We start from the raw sequence: 16,398 nt of genomic DNA, 5'->3' as shown, positions 1-16,398 counted from the left end.
TTCATTCATTCATTCACAAAGGTTTTCAAACGAGATCACCACATCATTCAGAACAGACAATCACAGGTGAATACGTTAAACCTTTTTCAATCAGTCAAGATAAACGGGTTGTTTATCTTAAACAAAGACAGTCAAAAAGAGATTTATGGGATTACGTGATCCCTGTTAAAATACAAGATAGAAAATAAAAACAACTCAGACCGAGTACACATGTGTCTGGATCCAAACATAATCAATCTAGTATATCAGTCAAGGCTACGTGGCCGCAGACTAGAGGTCATAATAAAAGTTCTCCAAAGGGTGTCAATTCCCGAAGAACCGTAATTGTGTGTGTATGGAAGTGGCACAATCCCAGAAATAATAGACGTTTCTGCTGAGATTGTTTCATGAAAACTATCTTGTCAGTCAAAGAAAGATTTAAAAAATGTTTTTAGAGTCAACGATTCACCAGCATATCGCTGACGTATTCCCCCCCCCCCCCAAATATTACAGGAAATAAAGTTAGCACAGGTAGCATGAAATTATAGCCAACTCATGGAGATAGATGCTCGCAAGGTAGAGATGGCTCAATATTTTAAATTATTAAAATATTGCAAACAATATTTAAACAAAGTTTTATAAATAAAACAAAGGTTTGAAAATCAAACCCTTGAATATTTATTATTCGAGAAGCTTTATATTAAATCAAATATTGTGTTATATTTTACAAATAAACTAATGTTTCAAAAGATAAATTAATATTTTAAAGACTTCCGCTAAAACTCTGATATATTTTCAAAGCAGTAACCAACTATTGGTCACACGCCTAGGCCCTAAGTGAGGGTGTGACATATCAGATAAATTATTACTATTCTATAGGTTTTTGTTTTTTTTAACTACTCTATAGTTTTTGAATTAGATTAATTATTATGACTCTACTTTTATTTAGTGTAATGACTATAGTTTAAAATTGTGGAGCAATGATAGTTACTATAGTTATTTGTACGTTTAGTAAGTTAATTACATTTGTATCGGATACACCCGTTATATTTTAAACACAACTATTTATGCACATTTTTATTGTAGATTTGTACGTTCTTAAATGCAAAAGCAATTAAATAATGTTTTTTTTCTGTTTAAATAGTTTCTATTTATGTCAACTTTCGAATACATCATTCATTTGCAAAACGGATTTTCACGTTCGATCAAAATTTTCAAGTTCTCATCGAACTCTGACCCGACAATTCCCGAAGATGACCTATTTAACATCAACATATAAATATCTAAACTTAATTAATTCCTTCCTAATTTCTAAAAATCAAAATAAACAAATAAATATAAAACTATATCTAACACTACTAATAAACAAAAATACTAAATGCTGATGTGTCATAACCAAATTCATCCTACCTTCTAAACTTCAATCTCCTTAATCCATGCTACCCATGGGTTATAGGTTTAATTTATATGACCCATGGATCACAAATATTATTGGCTTTAGTTAACTTTAATTTAATTTACGTTAAAAACAATCCTCCAGTTAGAGTTTTAGTATCTCAGACTTCTTTTCTTCTCACTATGAGATTGCATCATGGTCTTTTTTTTTTTTATGTGATTTCGTCTGACAAGGCGGCGATTCATATAACCAACCATAAAAAAAATAAAGGAACAAAAGAAGGAAAAAGTAAGGAATTTAAAGAAGGAAAATTCCATCCCACATTGGTGGAGGAAAGAAAAGGAGAGGCTCCCACCATAGTATAAATAGGTTTGGAAACTCTTGTCCCACATCGCTAGATTAATAAACTAGTGAGCTCTTTATAAGAAAGGAAATTTCTATGTTAATGTTCTTATAAGGCATATCACACCCAGTGGTTCTAGCGGAGGGTGCGAAGCACCCGAAGGGCTCGGGCGAAGTGCGATGGGCGCAATGTGGCGCTTTGATGGCACACTTTGCACGCTTGCATCGCCGCGAGCCGCTTAAGGGCCGCCTTAGTATTTTTTGTTGGGAATTAAGAAAAAAAAATCCTTCCATCGCGATACGCGACGGGTTTGGGTTACCCATCGCGTACCGCGACGTGGAGGTTACGCAGTGGACACGTACCCTGCGACGTGGCGTGCCACGTAGCAGGCCTAGGGATGACTCATCATAGCTACAAGTTACTTCGCGATACGCGATGGCTTTCTATTTATGGCCATCGCGTAGCGCGATGGGGTTCAAAACCTGCTATAAATAGGAAGTGAATGGGACGTTCATTTTTCGCACAGAATTCTCTACTTTCTCTCTGATTTCACACACATATACTTTTATATATTAAGATAACGGTATAATACCCGAGTATCGTAACGATATCCGATCGAAAGAGATATACACGAATCCGAAAGCTCTGCCTGTTAAGGTACGAAATTGTGCCATCGGGTAAAGTTTCTACTCTCGTGATTATCGTTATGATTATTGGTTTTATACTAATCTAGTTATACTACATTGTGTTTAACCTAGGTGCTTAATACCAGGAAGCTTTCTTTAATTGTAAACTTGCAAGGTGAGACATTCGAGTTTTTATACAACTCACATTTGCGTGAGACAACTATTTTTCCGACACCGTCATGATGATTTCAAAACCTATAAAACTCATGATAGATGGTCTAATGTTTTCAAATATATTTTTATAAGTATTTTGAATACATTACAGTGATTAAGTCTCTGTAGACTTACGGGATGGTTACTACTGGTATTGTGGGGTTTTGTATACAAGGCTTGCATACTGGGCTATTACATGTTACTTATTGGACAAGTGTTAGCCAATAAGTAATATGACCACAGTCATAGATACGGTCGAGTGACAAGTACCTTTCGGTAATTTGTAAGCAGGCAGGTGTAAAAACATCTTAATGCTGTAACTGTAAAATGTGTCATTTACAAATGAATGTACTCACCAGTATTTCTTGCTGATCAAATATTTTAAACATGTTTCAGGTGACTTGTTAGAGACAAAGGAATGATGCATGCGGGCTTCCAGCTTAAATAAGTGGCTTGTCACCAGAATAAAGAAACGTGTTTTGTAAATATGGGTTTAACCCTATAAAACTTATGTTTGTATCAAAAGGGATTGTGTTCCCGTTTTATCATAATAATAATCATGGTGTTTTTATAACTCTGATCATTTTTCCTAACTACGGTTCTGATGAAATTTTCCGCTGCAAAATAATTTAATAAACACCGATATCACCAATCAATGTTCGCGGCTTCCCATCCCGGGGTATAGGGGTCGGGGGTTGTGACAATTCACCAGGTAACGATTCGTTTTATCTAATTTAATGATATCATCTACTTTCTTATAATGATTGAATCTAGGTTTTTCTTGCCTATTCTTTTCTAATCTTCATTCTCACGATAACGATTCCTATCAGGTTTCGATTTAGGGTTTTATATTATCAAAGTGAAGTGAATGAACAGATTGATTTCATCTTCACAATGGCGATTTCATCATGGCCTCTATGCATCAGACGATTTCATCTAACCAAGCGGCGATATATCAGGTAATCTAATTCAACGATATCATTCAATTTCTTATACACATTTGATTTTATCATACGTCTTTGAATCTAGGTTTTTGATTGATCCCATTATCTAATTGATTTCATTTGACTTGCAGTTTCTCTAAGGGTTTCAACAAATTGATTATCCAAGATGCGGATTAATCTACATGTAATAAGTATTCATACGGTTTTTTATGTTCTCATTTATTTATTGTGTAGAGGAATATGATAATATTTTTACTTAAAACTAATATGTTTGATGCGTTGGATAAAATTATGACCACTTAATTTGATGTTCACTTGTAGTTGAAGACATTGGAGTACAAATATTTGTTTATGGGGCAGCTTTATTGTGGGAATAGGTTGATCACTTATGTTCACAGTTTTTTTTCTCTTAGTGCATAACTCTAAACCTTTAATTTTTGTTTGATGTAGTACCGTAACATGTATAGAATTTTCACAAGATAATATTTAGATGCACGTTCTGATGGCTGGATAGACTACACAGTAAAAAGAATAGCACAAGTGTAAGCTTATTTTCCTTTTCTTATAACCACAAAGAGATATATTTTGTGGAATATATTGCCATTTTTTGCATCATTTACTTGGTTGAGTTGTTCAAACTTGACAATTCACATTGGTTCTTTTCTCATTTTGATTTTTTATCTACAAACCTAGAGTCACAAAAGATTGCAGCAACTGGACACTTTTTGAAGAACACCTTAATTCAGTTTTGCCAACCACCATTTCACACTCTAAAGTCGATCGATCGATCTTTTGAGTTATCAAATCATGACGGTGCATTAAAATTATGACGGTGCAATTTTGCTTTCATGTTTGAAAACTGATTGTTTTGAATTTCTTGTGTTTGATTTCCTTGTTTTGTAGCCATTTTGGTCGATATAATGTTTTCTTTCAAGATCGATATAATGTAATGTAGTTCGAAACTCAGGTTCAAGGATAATAAACAAGGAAATGATTTTCACAGTGAGCCCAATGGTAAAAGCTAAATAATACTGTTTATTCATTGCTTACTTATGTTTAGTTTATTCTTTCGAAATCAAGTAAATGGACGATCAGTGTTTACACTTTTGTTTGTCGCCTGATTTCAATATTTCAAAATTTTTTAACGTTAATGATAATGAAACAATATTTTTTTTCTTAATGTTGATGTTCACCCTTTTTATCTAGAACTAAAATGTTAATTGATACCGGTACCGATATTTATCGAATTCTACAGAAGACATTTTTCGCTTTCAGTATGCTTTGCTATGATGATTAACAAGAGCTACGAACAATTATATGTTGCGTTATTCAGAGTAACCAGCAGACGTACTCTTAAACTATTGATATTAGATGAAGAAGGGAATACCTGTGATAAAACTACAAACGTTATATATAAAGAGATTTTCTTAAATTTGTAAATTTAAGACTCTAAATATAATAAAAGAAAACAGGTTCTGACACGTGTCACCGTCATATGCATTTGAGACACGTGTTATTTAATTTACTAACGTGCTCAACAATTAGATTGTCCACGCCTCCATTTGATGATATCTTTCAGATTTCAAAATTCAAATTTTAAATCACATTCTTCTAAATCTCAATCTCTTTCATCATCCAAGACGAATATCCAATTCTCTGATTCAAGCGTCTGTTATTTGCTCAAAATCAAAGGTTCGTTACAGTAATCGGTTTCTTAATTTTTAAATTCAAGCTCACTCGTCTACCATACTCTATAATCACAGGTTCGTTACAAACGATTATATATCCAAAGAGGTAAACTTCGATTGAATGAATCTTGTCATAATCTGATCAATTTTGTGTAAAAGGTTCTACTTAAGATTTTCCATGTAATGTATCTACCGCTACCGAGCAATCTTTGAGGCGCAACCATCCTCCGGTAACACATATTGCCCTAATTTTTAGTTTGTAATAATAATCATTTGATTTTGTATTATTAATATGTTTTCTTATGGATCAGAAAGTACCAAACTTAGTTGGAGGTAGTTTTCCCAGTCACAATCCTTTCTCTGTAATTGCATGCTCATCAAAAAACGATGTTGTTGTTGAAAACTATTCTTTGCTTTAGCCTTATTATGTATACTTAATAAAACTATTCATGTACTTCAATCTGCAGCAGCATCGTTAAAAAGATGCTAAAGGACACGTGGCACATGATGTCCCGTTGGAGGTTAGATTAGTACAAAAGCTTATTACTTTGTATTGTGAACATGTATACTGAAAAGAAAGGTTTATAATTAATTTGTAGGTTATTGGTGATGTTTTACGGATTCGACAAATTCTGACCAACTTAATCAGGTTTGACTTCAACACTTAAACTATTAATTTATGATTTTTATAATAATTTCTTAGGTTACCCATTTTCTGAATATTATTTTTGCAGCAATGCTATCAAGTTTACTCATCAAGGAAAATTTCAGATTAAGCTTTATGTGATAGCAAACCCGTATCCTGAATGCCAGCTGGAACCTAAGATAAACGAAGATGACTTGGCAAGAAATGGACACGAGGATAATGAATCTCATTCACATGAAAGCGTTGTGTGAATACGTTGTGATGTTAGGATACAGGGATAGGAATTCCGGGTACCTTTCAAACTCTTACCTTTCTCGTGTTGGCAACTATTTTAGCTGTTCATCTTATTAAGATTTATTAATAATTTGTTTTATTATATGATCTCAGAAACTGCGTTGCCAAATTTATTCAAGAAATACATGCAAGCTGGTGCAGATACAGCTCGGAAATACGGTGGCAAATTATGGATTTTCATTCATGGAGCAACTTTGTTTTGACATGTAATTCAATTTACTTTTTTAAATATTATTAAACATGCGTAAAATGTCTTTCCATGAAGACAAGGGGCAAAAGGGTAATATTTGGATTGATACAAAAAGTTATGTTGTAACTGTCACCATACATTACAAAATGAAATTAGTTGAAATTTTAATTGGGAAGGAGGCCAGGAGGGAGTATGTCATTTCCCCATATTACACATGTTTGTTATAATTTATTGATTTTTTTTATATTGTGTTGTAAGCAAACTAATAAGAATGTGATTTCGTCTTTGACCAGATTTTTTTTGTTTTAGTTACAGGAGCGTGCCATGCTACAACTAAATTTGAATGAAGGATTGGCTATTCATATCTAAGATGCAAATTTTTTTGTGTTTCTCTTGACGGGTAGTGTTTTCATTATTAGTTTTTTCTTTATGTTATTGTATTGATAGTTTGATACATATTTAATTTGTTATATATTTGTTTGATCACTTCGTAAAATTTATATGAGCAGGTGGAACTTATGGATGTGAGGAGCCCACTTATGCCTTGGAATGACTGGTTTTCTGAAACTGTAAGCAAGCCAGGTATTTGGGTTGTTTATAACTGCAAATGCAGTTTTGGAAATAACATCTTGATTTTTTTTCGGGTTAGATTTTGTTATGGGTTCGAAAAGGGCATTTTGGAAAATTTGTAGTTTGACTTAATAAGTCAACCTGTAGGTTTTGGACATTCTGATTACGGTTGAACCAAGCCATTAGTAACGGTTTTTACTTTGGTGTAGGGGTGTTCGAGGTCCAACTTTTTCAAGTTCTAAAAGTTCTAGAAAAGTTATATTCACCTTACCTAAATATGTTTACCAACTTTTTTATTCCAAAGTTTTCACAATTTGATATATACATTTAGGTAACCAACAAAGATAACATTTGGTGACTCAAGTTCGGGTCAGAAATTTATTTTTTTATACTGGTCAAAGTATGCTGGTTAAAGCAGATTTCTCAAGTCTGGTCCGCCGCAAGTTGAATGGACCAATTGACTGGATTAAGGTAACAAGTCTGGTTTGTTTTCAAATAATTTTTTTAGTAAATTCATTTTTATTTATGTAATCTCTTTGTTTATGCTTAATAGGCTAAAAAGAACGTTGAAGAGCCTCTATATCAATTCGTTTCCATCTAACCGAGAACATAAAATTATCGGGCTGAGTGAAAAAACTTGTGGAGAACAGAAGTAGGTCAAATTAATTGATGTCTTTTTCAGGTTTTCATCAATTAAATGACTCAAAACAATTGAATTTAAATTGGGTTTGTAGATTTTTAATGAAACAAAAGAATAGTGGCGGCCCAGGCATAGATGTTGAGATAACAGTGTACGACTACTATGCCAAACATCATCGTATAGAAGTTCATCAATCTCGTGACTACCCATGCCTAGATGTTGGGAAACCAAAGAGACCCGTTTACATCCCCCTCGAGGTAATTAATTCAAATCAGATTATGTTATAAGTTAAAAATGATCTTTAAATTACATTCTAATTTTGTTGTACTTTCTTTTTATGCTATATATAGCTTTAAGAATTGGTATCGTTACAACGTTATACGAAGGCGTTATCTAGACAAAAGCCAAAAGAGCGGATGAATGCATTGAGTGGTGTACGCTTTTCTTATAACATAATGAATTGATACTTCAAATCAAGAATATTAAACGGTGGATGATGTTCTTTATTTAAATATGTAGGCATTGATCCTGTTATTAACTCAACTGTCATCACTATCAGCAACGCATGCACTCAAGTTGAGGGCCGGGTTCTGGATGCACCAAAGGTGTATATAAGTTTATAAATTGATTAAATTCTCAATTTTTGTATACATAACTTTATGTACTTATTATTTATCTTTAATTGTGTTTACATTTAAGTTACTTGGTTATATGTTATTTTGATTTTTAAATTTTCATAGATTATATTTATTAATATTAATGTTTGAAAATATTTTTTTCAACCCGTGACGGGATATAAGCTAGTATGCTTATAATTTCTATTTCTCTTTAGTTGTGTATCTTTATTTCCAATAACTAACTTTATTAGTTTTTATCAATTGAAATTTATCGTGTATTACACGGGTTCAAAAGGTAGTATAATAATAATAGAGACAGAGTGTAGAATTGTACACACACTCTTGACACTGTCACACACATGTCATTATCATTTGCCGTATATAATAAGTCATCCTCTTGTCAACAGCTCTACATACCAAAAACCAGAAGAATTAGGGTTTTCATTTCAATCTTCTTCAATTCAGCTTCAATTTCAATTCAATTAAGTTGCAGTTGCAGAAGATATGAGGGAGATCATCAGCATACACATAGGCCAAGCCGGAATTCAAGTCGGCAATTCATGTTGGGAGCTCTATTGCCTCGAACACGGTATCCAGCCCGATGGCATGATGCCAAGGTCTCTTACTGTTTTCCGTTTATTACTTAATCTATGTGAATTATATGTTAATTTAGCCTAATTAGATCATATTCTCTGTTTTTCCACGATATTATCGCATGTGACCTATATACGGCTCGTAATTTGATTCTGTAATGATTATTGTTGATATTGTTAAGTGTTAGTTGAGTTTAGTGATGAATCTGAACTAATTCGAGTGTGTTTTCGAAGCTGTGATATTAATTCGAATGATTTAGGTCATGAATCCGAGTTATTCACAGTTGTGGTTGACTTGCTTATTGATTGTATAATTGGTACTAGACTGAACTACTGAAGATCATATATGTTAGTCATGATAATTTACAATTAAACTAGTGTTGGAATGTTTTGTTATTGTGTTGATTGCTGAGATGTCTGTTTTAGCTAAACTGTTAATGAATTTGCAGTGACGAAACAGTCGGTGTTGGACATGATGCGTTCAACACGTTCTTTAGCGAGACCAGTGCGGGAAAACACGTGCCGAGAGCGATATTTGTTGATCTTGAACCGACTGTTATTGATGAGGTGAGGACGGGGACTTACAGACAGCTTTTCCACCCTGAACAACTTATTTCGGGAAAAGAAGACGCTGCTAATAACTTTGCTAGGGGTCATTATACAGGTATTTGTAATGTCAAATGCTTTTTGTATGAAGATAATGTTGACTGAGAGTTGTTTTGGTAATTGTATCAGTTGGGAAGGAGATAGTTGACCTTTGCCTTGACCGAGTAAGAAAGTTAGCAGATAACTGCACCGGTTTGCAAGGGTTTTTAGTGTTTAATGCTGTTGGTGGAGGTACTGGTTCTGGTTTAGGATCTTTGCTTTTGGAACGTTTGTCGGTTGACTATGGTAAAAAGTCAAAACTTGGGCTCACCATTTACCCTTCTCCTCAGGTGAATTACTTTTATATTCTTGTTTCATTATCATTACTTTCTTAAATAAACTTTCGAAACACTCAAAAACGCATTTTTTTGTTTATAGGTTTCAACTGCAGTTGTGGAGCCATACAACAGTGTTCTCTCAACGCACTCTCTCCTAGAACATACAGATGTGGCCGTCTTATTGGACAATGAAGCCATTTATGACATGCAGGAGATCGTTAGACATCGAGAGGCCTACTTACACCAACTTAAACCGACTCATCTCTCAAATAATATCATCTTTAACAACTTCATTACGTTTTGATGGAGCAATTAATGTTGACATCACAGAGTTCCAAACAAATCTTGTCCCATACCCGCGTATTCATTTCATGCTTTCCTCTTATGCCCCTGTGATATCAGCTGAAAAGGCATACCATGAACAACTGTCGGTACCTGAAATTACAAATGCGGTTTTTGAACCTGCTAGCATGATGGCCAAATGTGACCCGAGACATGGGAAATATATGGCGTGTTGTTTGATGTATCGTGGTGATGTTGTTCCTAAAGATGTTAATGCTGCTGTTGCTACAATTAAGACCAAACGGACCGTTCAGTTTGTTGATTGGTAAGATATTAATTACATTTGATTATTTATTTTTAAAGGGCGTTTGGATGTGTTTTTGATTCTGATTATTTCTCCATTGAGTTTCATACTTCACCTTTACTCTAATAAGTAACAGCCATAAAAATGTTTAATAATCAAGTATCAAAACACACATCCAACACCCCTGAATCTGTCGTTTTTATTTAATATTTACTAATTAATTTTAAATTGATAACAGGTGTCCAACTGGATTTAAGTGTGGGATCAATTATCAGCCACCAACAGTGGTGCCAGGTGGCGATCTTGCTAAGGTGCAACGAGCTGTTTGCATGATAAGCAACAACACAGCTGTTGCAGAGTTTTTCTCGCGCATTGACCACAAGTTTGACCTGATGTATGCGAAGCGGGCTTTTGTTCATTGGTATGTTGGTGAAGGTATGGAAGAAGGTGAGTTCTCAGAAGCCCGTGAAGATCTTGCGGCTCTTGAAAAGGATTATGAGGAAGTTGGCGCTGAAGGTGTTGATGATGAAGGTGAAGGTGAGGATGATGAGTATTAAGTGATTCAACTGCTGGTTGTTGTACTTTTGGTTATCTGGAGAAAGTTTCTTTTGTGGAGTGATTTCTAAACTTAATTGTGTATGTGTTACTATTGTTATTATCATGTTGCTATGAACATAAAAGTTGATTAAAACTATAATATGGTGTGGTAGTAAGTATGTGGTTTAAGTATATAAGTTGATGTTAATGGATGAACAGAGTTATGTTTTGCTAGTGGTAATGTCTAATTTGATGTTTGTTAGTTGAAAAGTTGTTTTACAAAGGGGTGTCACGAATCGTCACGGGTTGAATGATGGTACATTTATTGTGTTATATCTACGGACCGTATCCTGGGCATACTAAAATTTGTAAACAGAACACACCAATGTAACTTATTTAAATTAAATAAGCCAAACAGGTTAATTGACATGTTGTAATTAGGTCATAAAATGTGTAACATCTAGCCCCTAAGACCAATTAATATCAATATGTCCGCTTTGCCCATAAGGATCTCTGCCTTGAGTTACCCTCACGGAGAGTCGGAGACACGTTTGACAGTGTAGTTCTCATCTCATTTAAACCTAAACACCCACAACACGTTGATGCATATGAAGTGTGGTATTTCTTGGGGGTTAGTTTCTGATGTGGGATTCACTACACTGTTATAAAATGGGATGACAAGTTATAATATCATAGGTTAAATGGGCCGTACACGTGTTGACGCTATTAAAATGGGTTAGACGAGTCAAGCTGAACACAAAATATTTATTAAACACGTTAATTATGACACCAAAAAACCTCTTCATATTTTACACTATTTATATCCTCATCAAGAATTGTGACCCTAGATCCTGAGTGTAAAATGTCTTGCTTTCCTCTTAAAAGATCTATGTGGCCTTACTTTAATATTGAATTTGAATAAATAACTTAACATTACTTATTTAAATAACTAATTTTACGTGCAAATAATCATATAAATAATCCCAACTACTCACAAAATAGCTGTCCTGTCAAATATACTAACCATTTAGTTTCATGACTTCACCTCGACGACTTAAAAGATTTAAAAACAATCCAAGTTGAGTACAATAGTACATATAGATCAGTTTCTAAGACAATCCATGTTAAATACATTTTAACTTGCTATAAAAATTGTTTTTGATATATTAAGTATTAACCTCCTCAAAACACATTCCTGATGCCTATAATTGTAAACCACCATCCTAAAACTAATTATTACCTCCTCATTGCACACATTGACCACTAACATTTGAGAATTCTGAAGCCTCCCATTTCATAAACTATTTACAAGATTTATGCCCCCCTATAACATAGTTTAACCTGCACCAACACACAATAATCATATAATGTCACAATATTCATTAAATTTAAGGTTTAGCATACTACCATTGAACTGTTCTACGATTCACTGCCGAAATCTTCAAAACCTAAGTTTTCTGGTATCTCCAACCTCTTAGTTTCACCTGAGAGACAACTTAATGTTAATTAACTGGTTTCAATATCAAAATAAAAGTGATCAATATAAATAAATAAAATACCTTGATGCTCTAAGGTACTACTATGAGAGTCCAAGAAACTGTCTCTATCTGATGATAGAAAAGCAGACCTAGAGAAGTTGTCTAGCATATCTGAAAATTAACAAATAATAATAATAATAATTAACATGTTAATTAAGATTAAAAAAACAATATTGTTCCAATAACAATAACAAAATAGTTATTTGAATAACACTGATTTAAGCGATTATATGCATTGAAATAAATTCTTGGGAGGATTATATATATATATATATATATACACCCTTATAAACATAGTAAATATCATATATTTACCAATATTCGAAACTTAAAATACCAAATACTATATATTCCCTTAAAATCCTAGTTAAAATATCACATTTACCCATTTTACTAAAACAAGACAAGAAATAACCATTTTACAAGTCGAGGGTCGTACCAGAACTATTGGCGAAGTCGGGAGTTGACTCTGAAAGACCAAAGTTTTGAGGCATGGGACCCAGCATACCGAACAAAGATCCATCATTAAGCGGGTCAGATTCCAAACAACTAAAAGACGAAACAGAAGCTTCACCAATTGTGGGACGTGTTTCTAGAACATTGCCATCGGTTCCATACATAAACCTCGAGTTACCCAAATAACTTGATTCGGCTTTCACAGAGACACTGCTCGTTACTCCAATAATATTTGGTGGACCATCAATCCTTCTAGGAGGAGGTTGCGGGTCCCGTGAGGGTATTATTGGCAGTCCACAACTGTTAAATCCTCTTGAGAAACTGGTCATGTTTTCTGTCTTCAGAGGAATACCGGTATTTTCGGGTACATAACAGGTTGGATTTTGATGCACTGGTAAAAAGGGAAACCGATAATAAATTTAACAAATTCTTTTTGTATACTTAAAAAAAAAAATTCTTTGGTTCGGTTTGAGCCCAAAACCGACCCATGCACACCCTTAGTGAAACCGATTCTGATTATTTGAGTATTTAAAATAGCAACCACTAAATGGATTTTGATTATTTAAGGGGTCATTTTACACGTAAATCTTTAAATAGTCAACATTTCATACATCCAGACATATGGAAAGTCAAACTTAAGTGATTCCGCCGTCTCATAATCAACAAGAATGTAAATTTCTTTCACATTAATCTTGCTAAGTAAAATTTGGGCCCTAAAAATGCTTACTTGGTGACAAATGAGACCCGTTGGAAGACTTGGGTTGGAAACCAACTCCGGTGGGCCCCAACTGCTGCATCAATGCAGCTTGTCTATCAAGCAACTTATTAAATTCCATTATTTGATCTTTCACCATTAATCTCAAATGATATCCCTTGAAAAAATCTTGATTTTGTTCTTCAAGTTTCTGCCAAACTACAAAAAGAAAAGAAAACAAAGGAAAAAAAAGAGAAAAAAGAGAGGATTAGTATAAACGTGTGTATAGGCCTGCAAACAAACCGAACGTTTGGTGAGCCGTTCATGAACCGTTTGGCCGGGACGTTTGTTTAAGTTCATTTATTTGTCAAACTAACGAACATGAATAGCACATGTCTCATTCGTTCATTTATGTTTGTGAAAATTCGTTTTGTTCGTTAACTTATGTTTGTTTGAGTTTGTTCATTTACATATTCACTTAAATTTTTAGGACCATTACAATTTAGTCTAGTATATGATTGTCATTACAGTTTAGTCTAGTTTTGATAAATTTTTAGGCCCAACCAATTTATTTTATTGTTTACTTTTAATTGGTGTTCGCTCAGTTATGTTCTTTCATCTATGTTCAATAATGTTCGCTTATGTTCTTAAACCATTCATTTATACTATTAATGAACAAGCACAAATGAGCACGAACACACTCACTTAACGAACGAACACGGACAAGAAATCCCCGTTCTTACAATTATTCATATTCGACCATTTTGTCGGTTAAAGTTAAGCTAAAGAACACGAACATGCTCGGTTCGGGTTCGTTTACAGTCCCACGTGTGTAAAATGTATGATGAAATTAAATAAACTAAAGTCATAAATTACACACCAAGCTCGGTAAAGCTTGGCTCAATTTTCTCTTGCTGATATAGAATACCTATTACCTGTTTCTGAGTCATGTAATATGGCAGACATTGTTCTATGAGATTTTGAACCTGTAACCAAATGATTATAATCTTTTGATTACATTATAAACTAAAAAACACGTGTAATTAAACAAAACTACACGCGGGTCAAAAACGTTACCATTTGTATATCGTCTGGAGATATGTTTCTAATCTCTCCACCTGACATTTTCTTGAAAATCTTAACTAAATAAATGCTAGTGAAGAAACGTGTATTACCTGTTTCAAGAATCACATAAACAAATTTTTTTTCACATACTCGTTTACGAAATTAAACATACTTAACTATTTTTAATACTTAAAAGCTCTTTCTAGTCAACTTTAAAGTCAAAAGATTAATCATTTGACACTCAAAAGTCAAAATTCAAACAAGAACCTCTTTTTGTGGTACCCTTGTGGTCCAAAATAATTGTCAACAAAGAAAAAAGCTAACTTCATATTTAGGAATGTACATTTAAGCAAGTTGCAGTAAGTTAAATTACCATTCTACCCTTTCTACGAAGGGGCAATTAATGAGAATTTCATAAAAATGATATATTTGTACATTTCAAAGCATTTATAATGATACACTAAATTGTTCACATGGACTCTTGCATATAAACATAACAAAAAATGGAGACTTTCTTGTAACTTACATGTGTAACTATGCAAGATCAGGTTCTACAAGCTTACTAAACAATTAAAACATTTATAACAATACATTTGGAACAGAGCAAGAACCCTAAAAGACCAATTCTTTAAATAAACAAACAGCCAGTTATCATTTCAAGAAAGATAAAAACTGGAATCAAGAGTATGAAAAACAACAGAAAATGAACAAATTCACAAACCCTAAAGCTGATTTGAAAAACCCATGAATGAATTGAAGAGATAAGACAGAAATGAATAAGTAATGAATGATATGATAAGGTAAATTGAAGGAATATGAATTAATATCATATTGTAGCCAATAACAGATTAAGAAGATTAATTACCAGATGGATGTATGGATGGATAAAGGTGAAGAGAATCTTGTAATGAATGAATGAGTGAGTGATTTGTTTGTGTTTGGACTGCAACAACAATGAATGAATATTAATGGAGCTGGAGGTGGACACTGGGATCCACATCAGACGATGCTTTTTTTTTTATTAAATGATTACTAAATAAGTAACTGATTTGGTGTCGACAGTTAAAACAAAACTTATCATGTTTAAGGTAAAAATGTACATGTTATTAATGAGCAGCCCCTTGTTTTATATACCACTCCTCTCGAAACCATGAGCAACATCCATAGCATTGTCAAGTTGCTTGTATAAGATTGAACCCGGCTCATTTAACTTAAGAAAACTTGAATTTGGCTCGCTCTGTTTATATATGATGATAATAGTATTATGAAAAAATATATTTACCATGTTAAATGGAAAATATGTTAATAATATGCATGTATGGGCTTGCGAGTCTAGTGAAGCATATGTGTGAAGTTAAGGCTCGAACTTGTTTATTAAATGAGCCTTAGTGAAACTAGAGTTAGAACTTGGTTAAGCTCGACTTGATCCAAGCTTATATGAGCTGATTTCAAGTAACTCATAAACAGTTTGACTTATGGATTCCTAATCTCCCCAACCCGTCTCTAACTGCAATCTCTACGCATCAAAATTCTAAAACGAAACAATAATGTTGTTTTAAATTAATTTTTAAATTTTTGAGGTTTACAATGAGAATGGAGTAGGAAATATTAAGGAGGGGTGAATTGATAACCGTTTTGTTTATGTTCTTTCAAACATTATTTATCCGTCTTTGTTTATGTACCATGACTTTCGTTTTATTTTTGTTTTCTTGAAGGGAGAGGTACACATAAAGACGGACAAGACATGGTCTTCGTGAAGTGAATACTAAACCCGACCCGCAGCCCGTTTTAAATTACACCAATTTATTTTAAAATAACGGTCAAAATCACCAAATCAAAATTTGCCTATTTGTTATTTAG

The 16,398-nt window shown here is 33.5% G+C and overlaps 1 protein-coding gene and 1 pseudogene across 3 annotated transcripts in view; one reads left to right on the top strand and one right to left on the bottom strand.

Annotated features, from left to right (window-relative positions):
- Positions 1–15,478, bottom strand: part of LOC143620165 (uncharacterized) — a 159,478-nt gene extending 144,000 nt beyond the window's left edge. Inside the window, exons 1-8 of one of the 2 annotated variants that reach the window (XM_077091907.1) lie at positions 15,384–15,478; positions 14,551–14,601; positions 14,354–14,459; positions 13,507–13,692; positions 12,763–13,170; positions 12,345–12,434; positions 12,193–12,269; positions 12,105–12,126 (exon numbers count right to left, since the gene is read on the bottom strand). In XM_077091907.1, the coding sequence (XP_076948022.1) occupies positions 12,205–12,269; positions 12,345–12,434; positions 12,763–13,170; positions 13,507–13,692; positions 14,354–14,459; positions 14,551–14,598 (903 nt within the window). In that variant the 5' untranslated portion in view covers positions 14,599–14,601; positions 15,384–15,478 and the 3' untranslated portion in view covers positions 12,105–12,126; positions 12,193–12,204. Of the gene's footprint in view, positions 1–12,104; positions 12,127–12,192; positions 12,270–12,344; positions 12,435–12,762; positions 13,171–13,506; positions 13,693–14,353; positions 14,460–14,550; positions 14,968–15,383 lie in introns of those variants that run through there. The other variant, XM_077091908.1, reaches the window with a different exon arrangement.
- Positions 8,465–11,047, top strand: LOC143620325 (tubulin alpha-5 chain-like; annotated as a pseudogene). The gene is made up of 5 exons (XR_013151322.1): positions 8,465–8,763; positions 9,189–9,403; positions 9,475–9,674; positions 9,763–10,269; positions 10,487–11,047. The product of XR_013151322.1 is annotated as a tubulin alpha-5 chain-like (transcript).
- Positions 15,479–16,398: the final 920 nt, after the last annotated feature.

This window comes from Bidens hawaiensis, unplaced genomic scaffold (assembly GCF_021521415.1).
Source record: "Bidens hawaiensis isolate Kalapana, Puna unplaced genomic scaffold, B.hawaiensis_p1.1 tig00002553_1, whole genome shotgun sequence".
In the NCBI taxonomy this organism is placed as follows: Eukaryota; Viridiplantae; Streptophyta; class Magnoliopsida; order Asterales; family Asteraceae; genus Bidens; species Bidens hawaiensis.
This window is presented reverse-complemented; position numbering and strand designations above follow the sequence as displayed.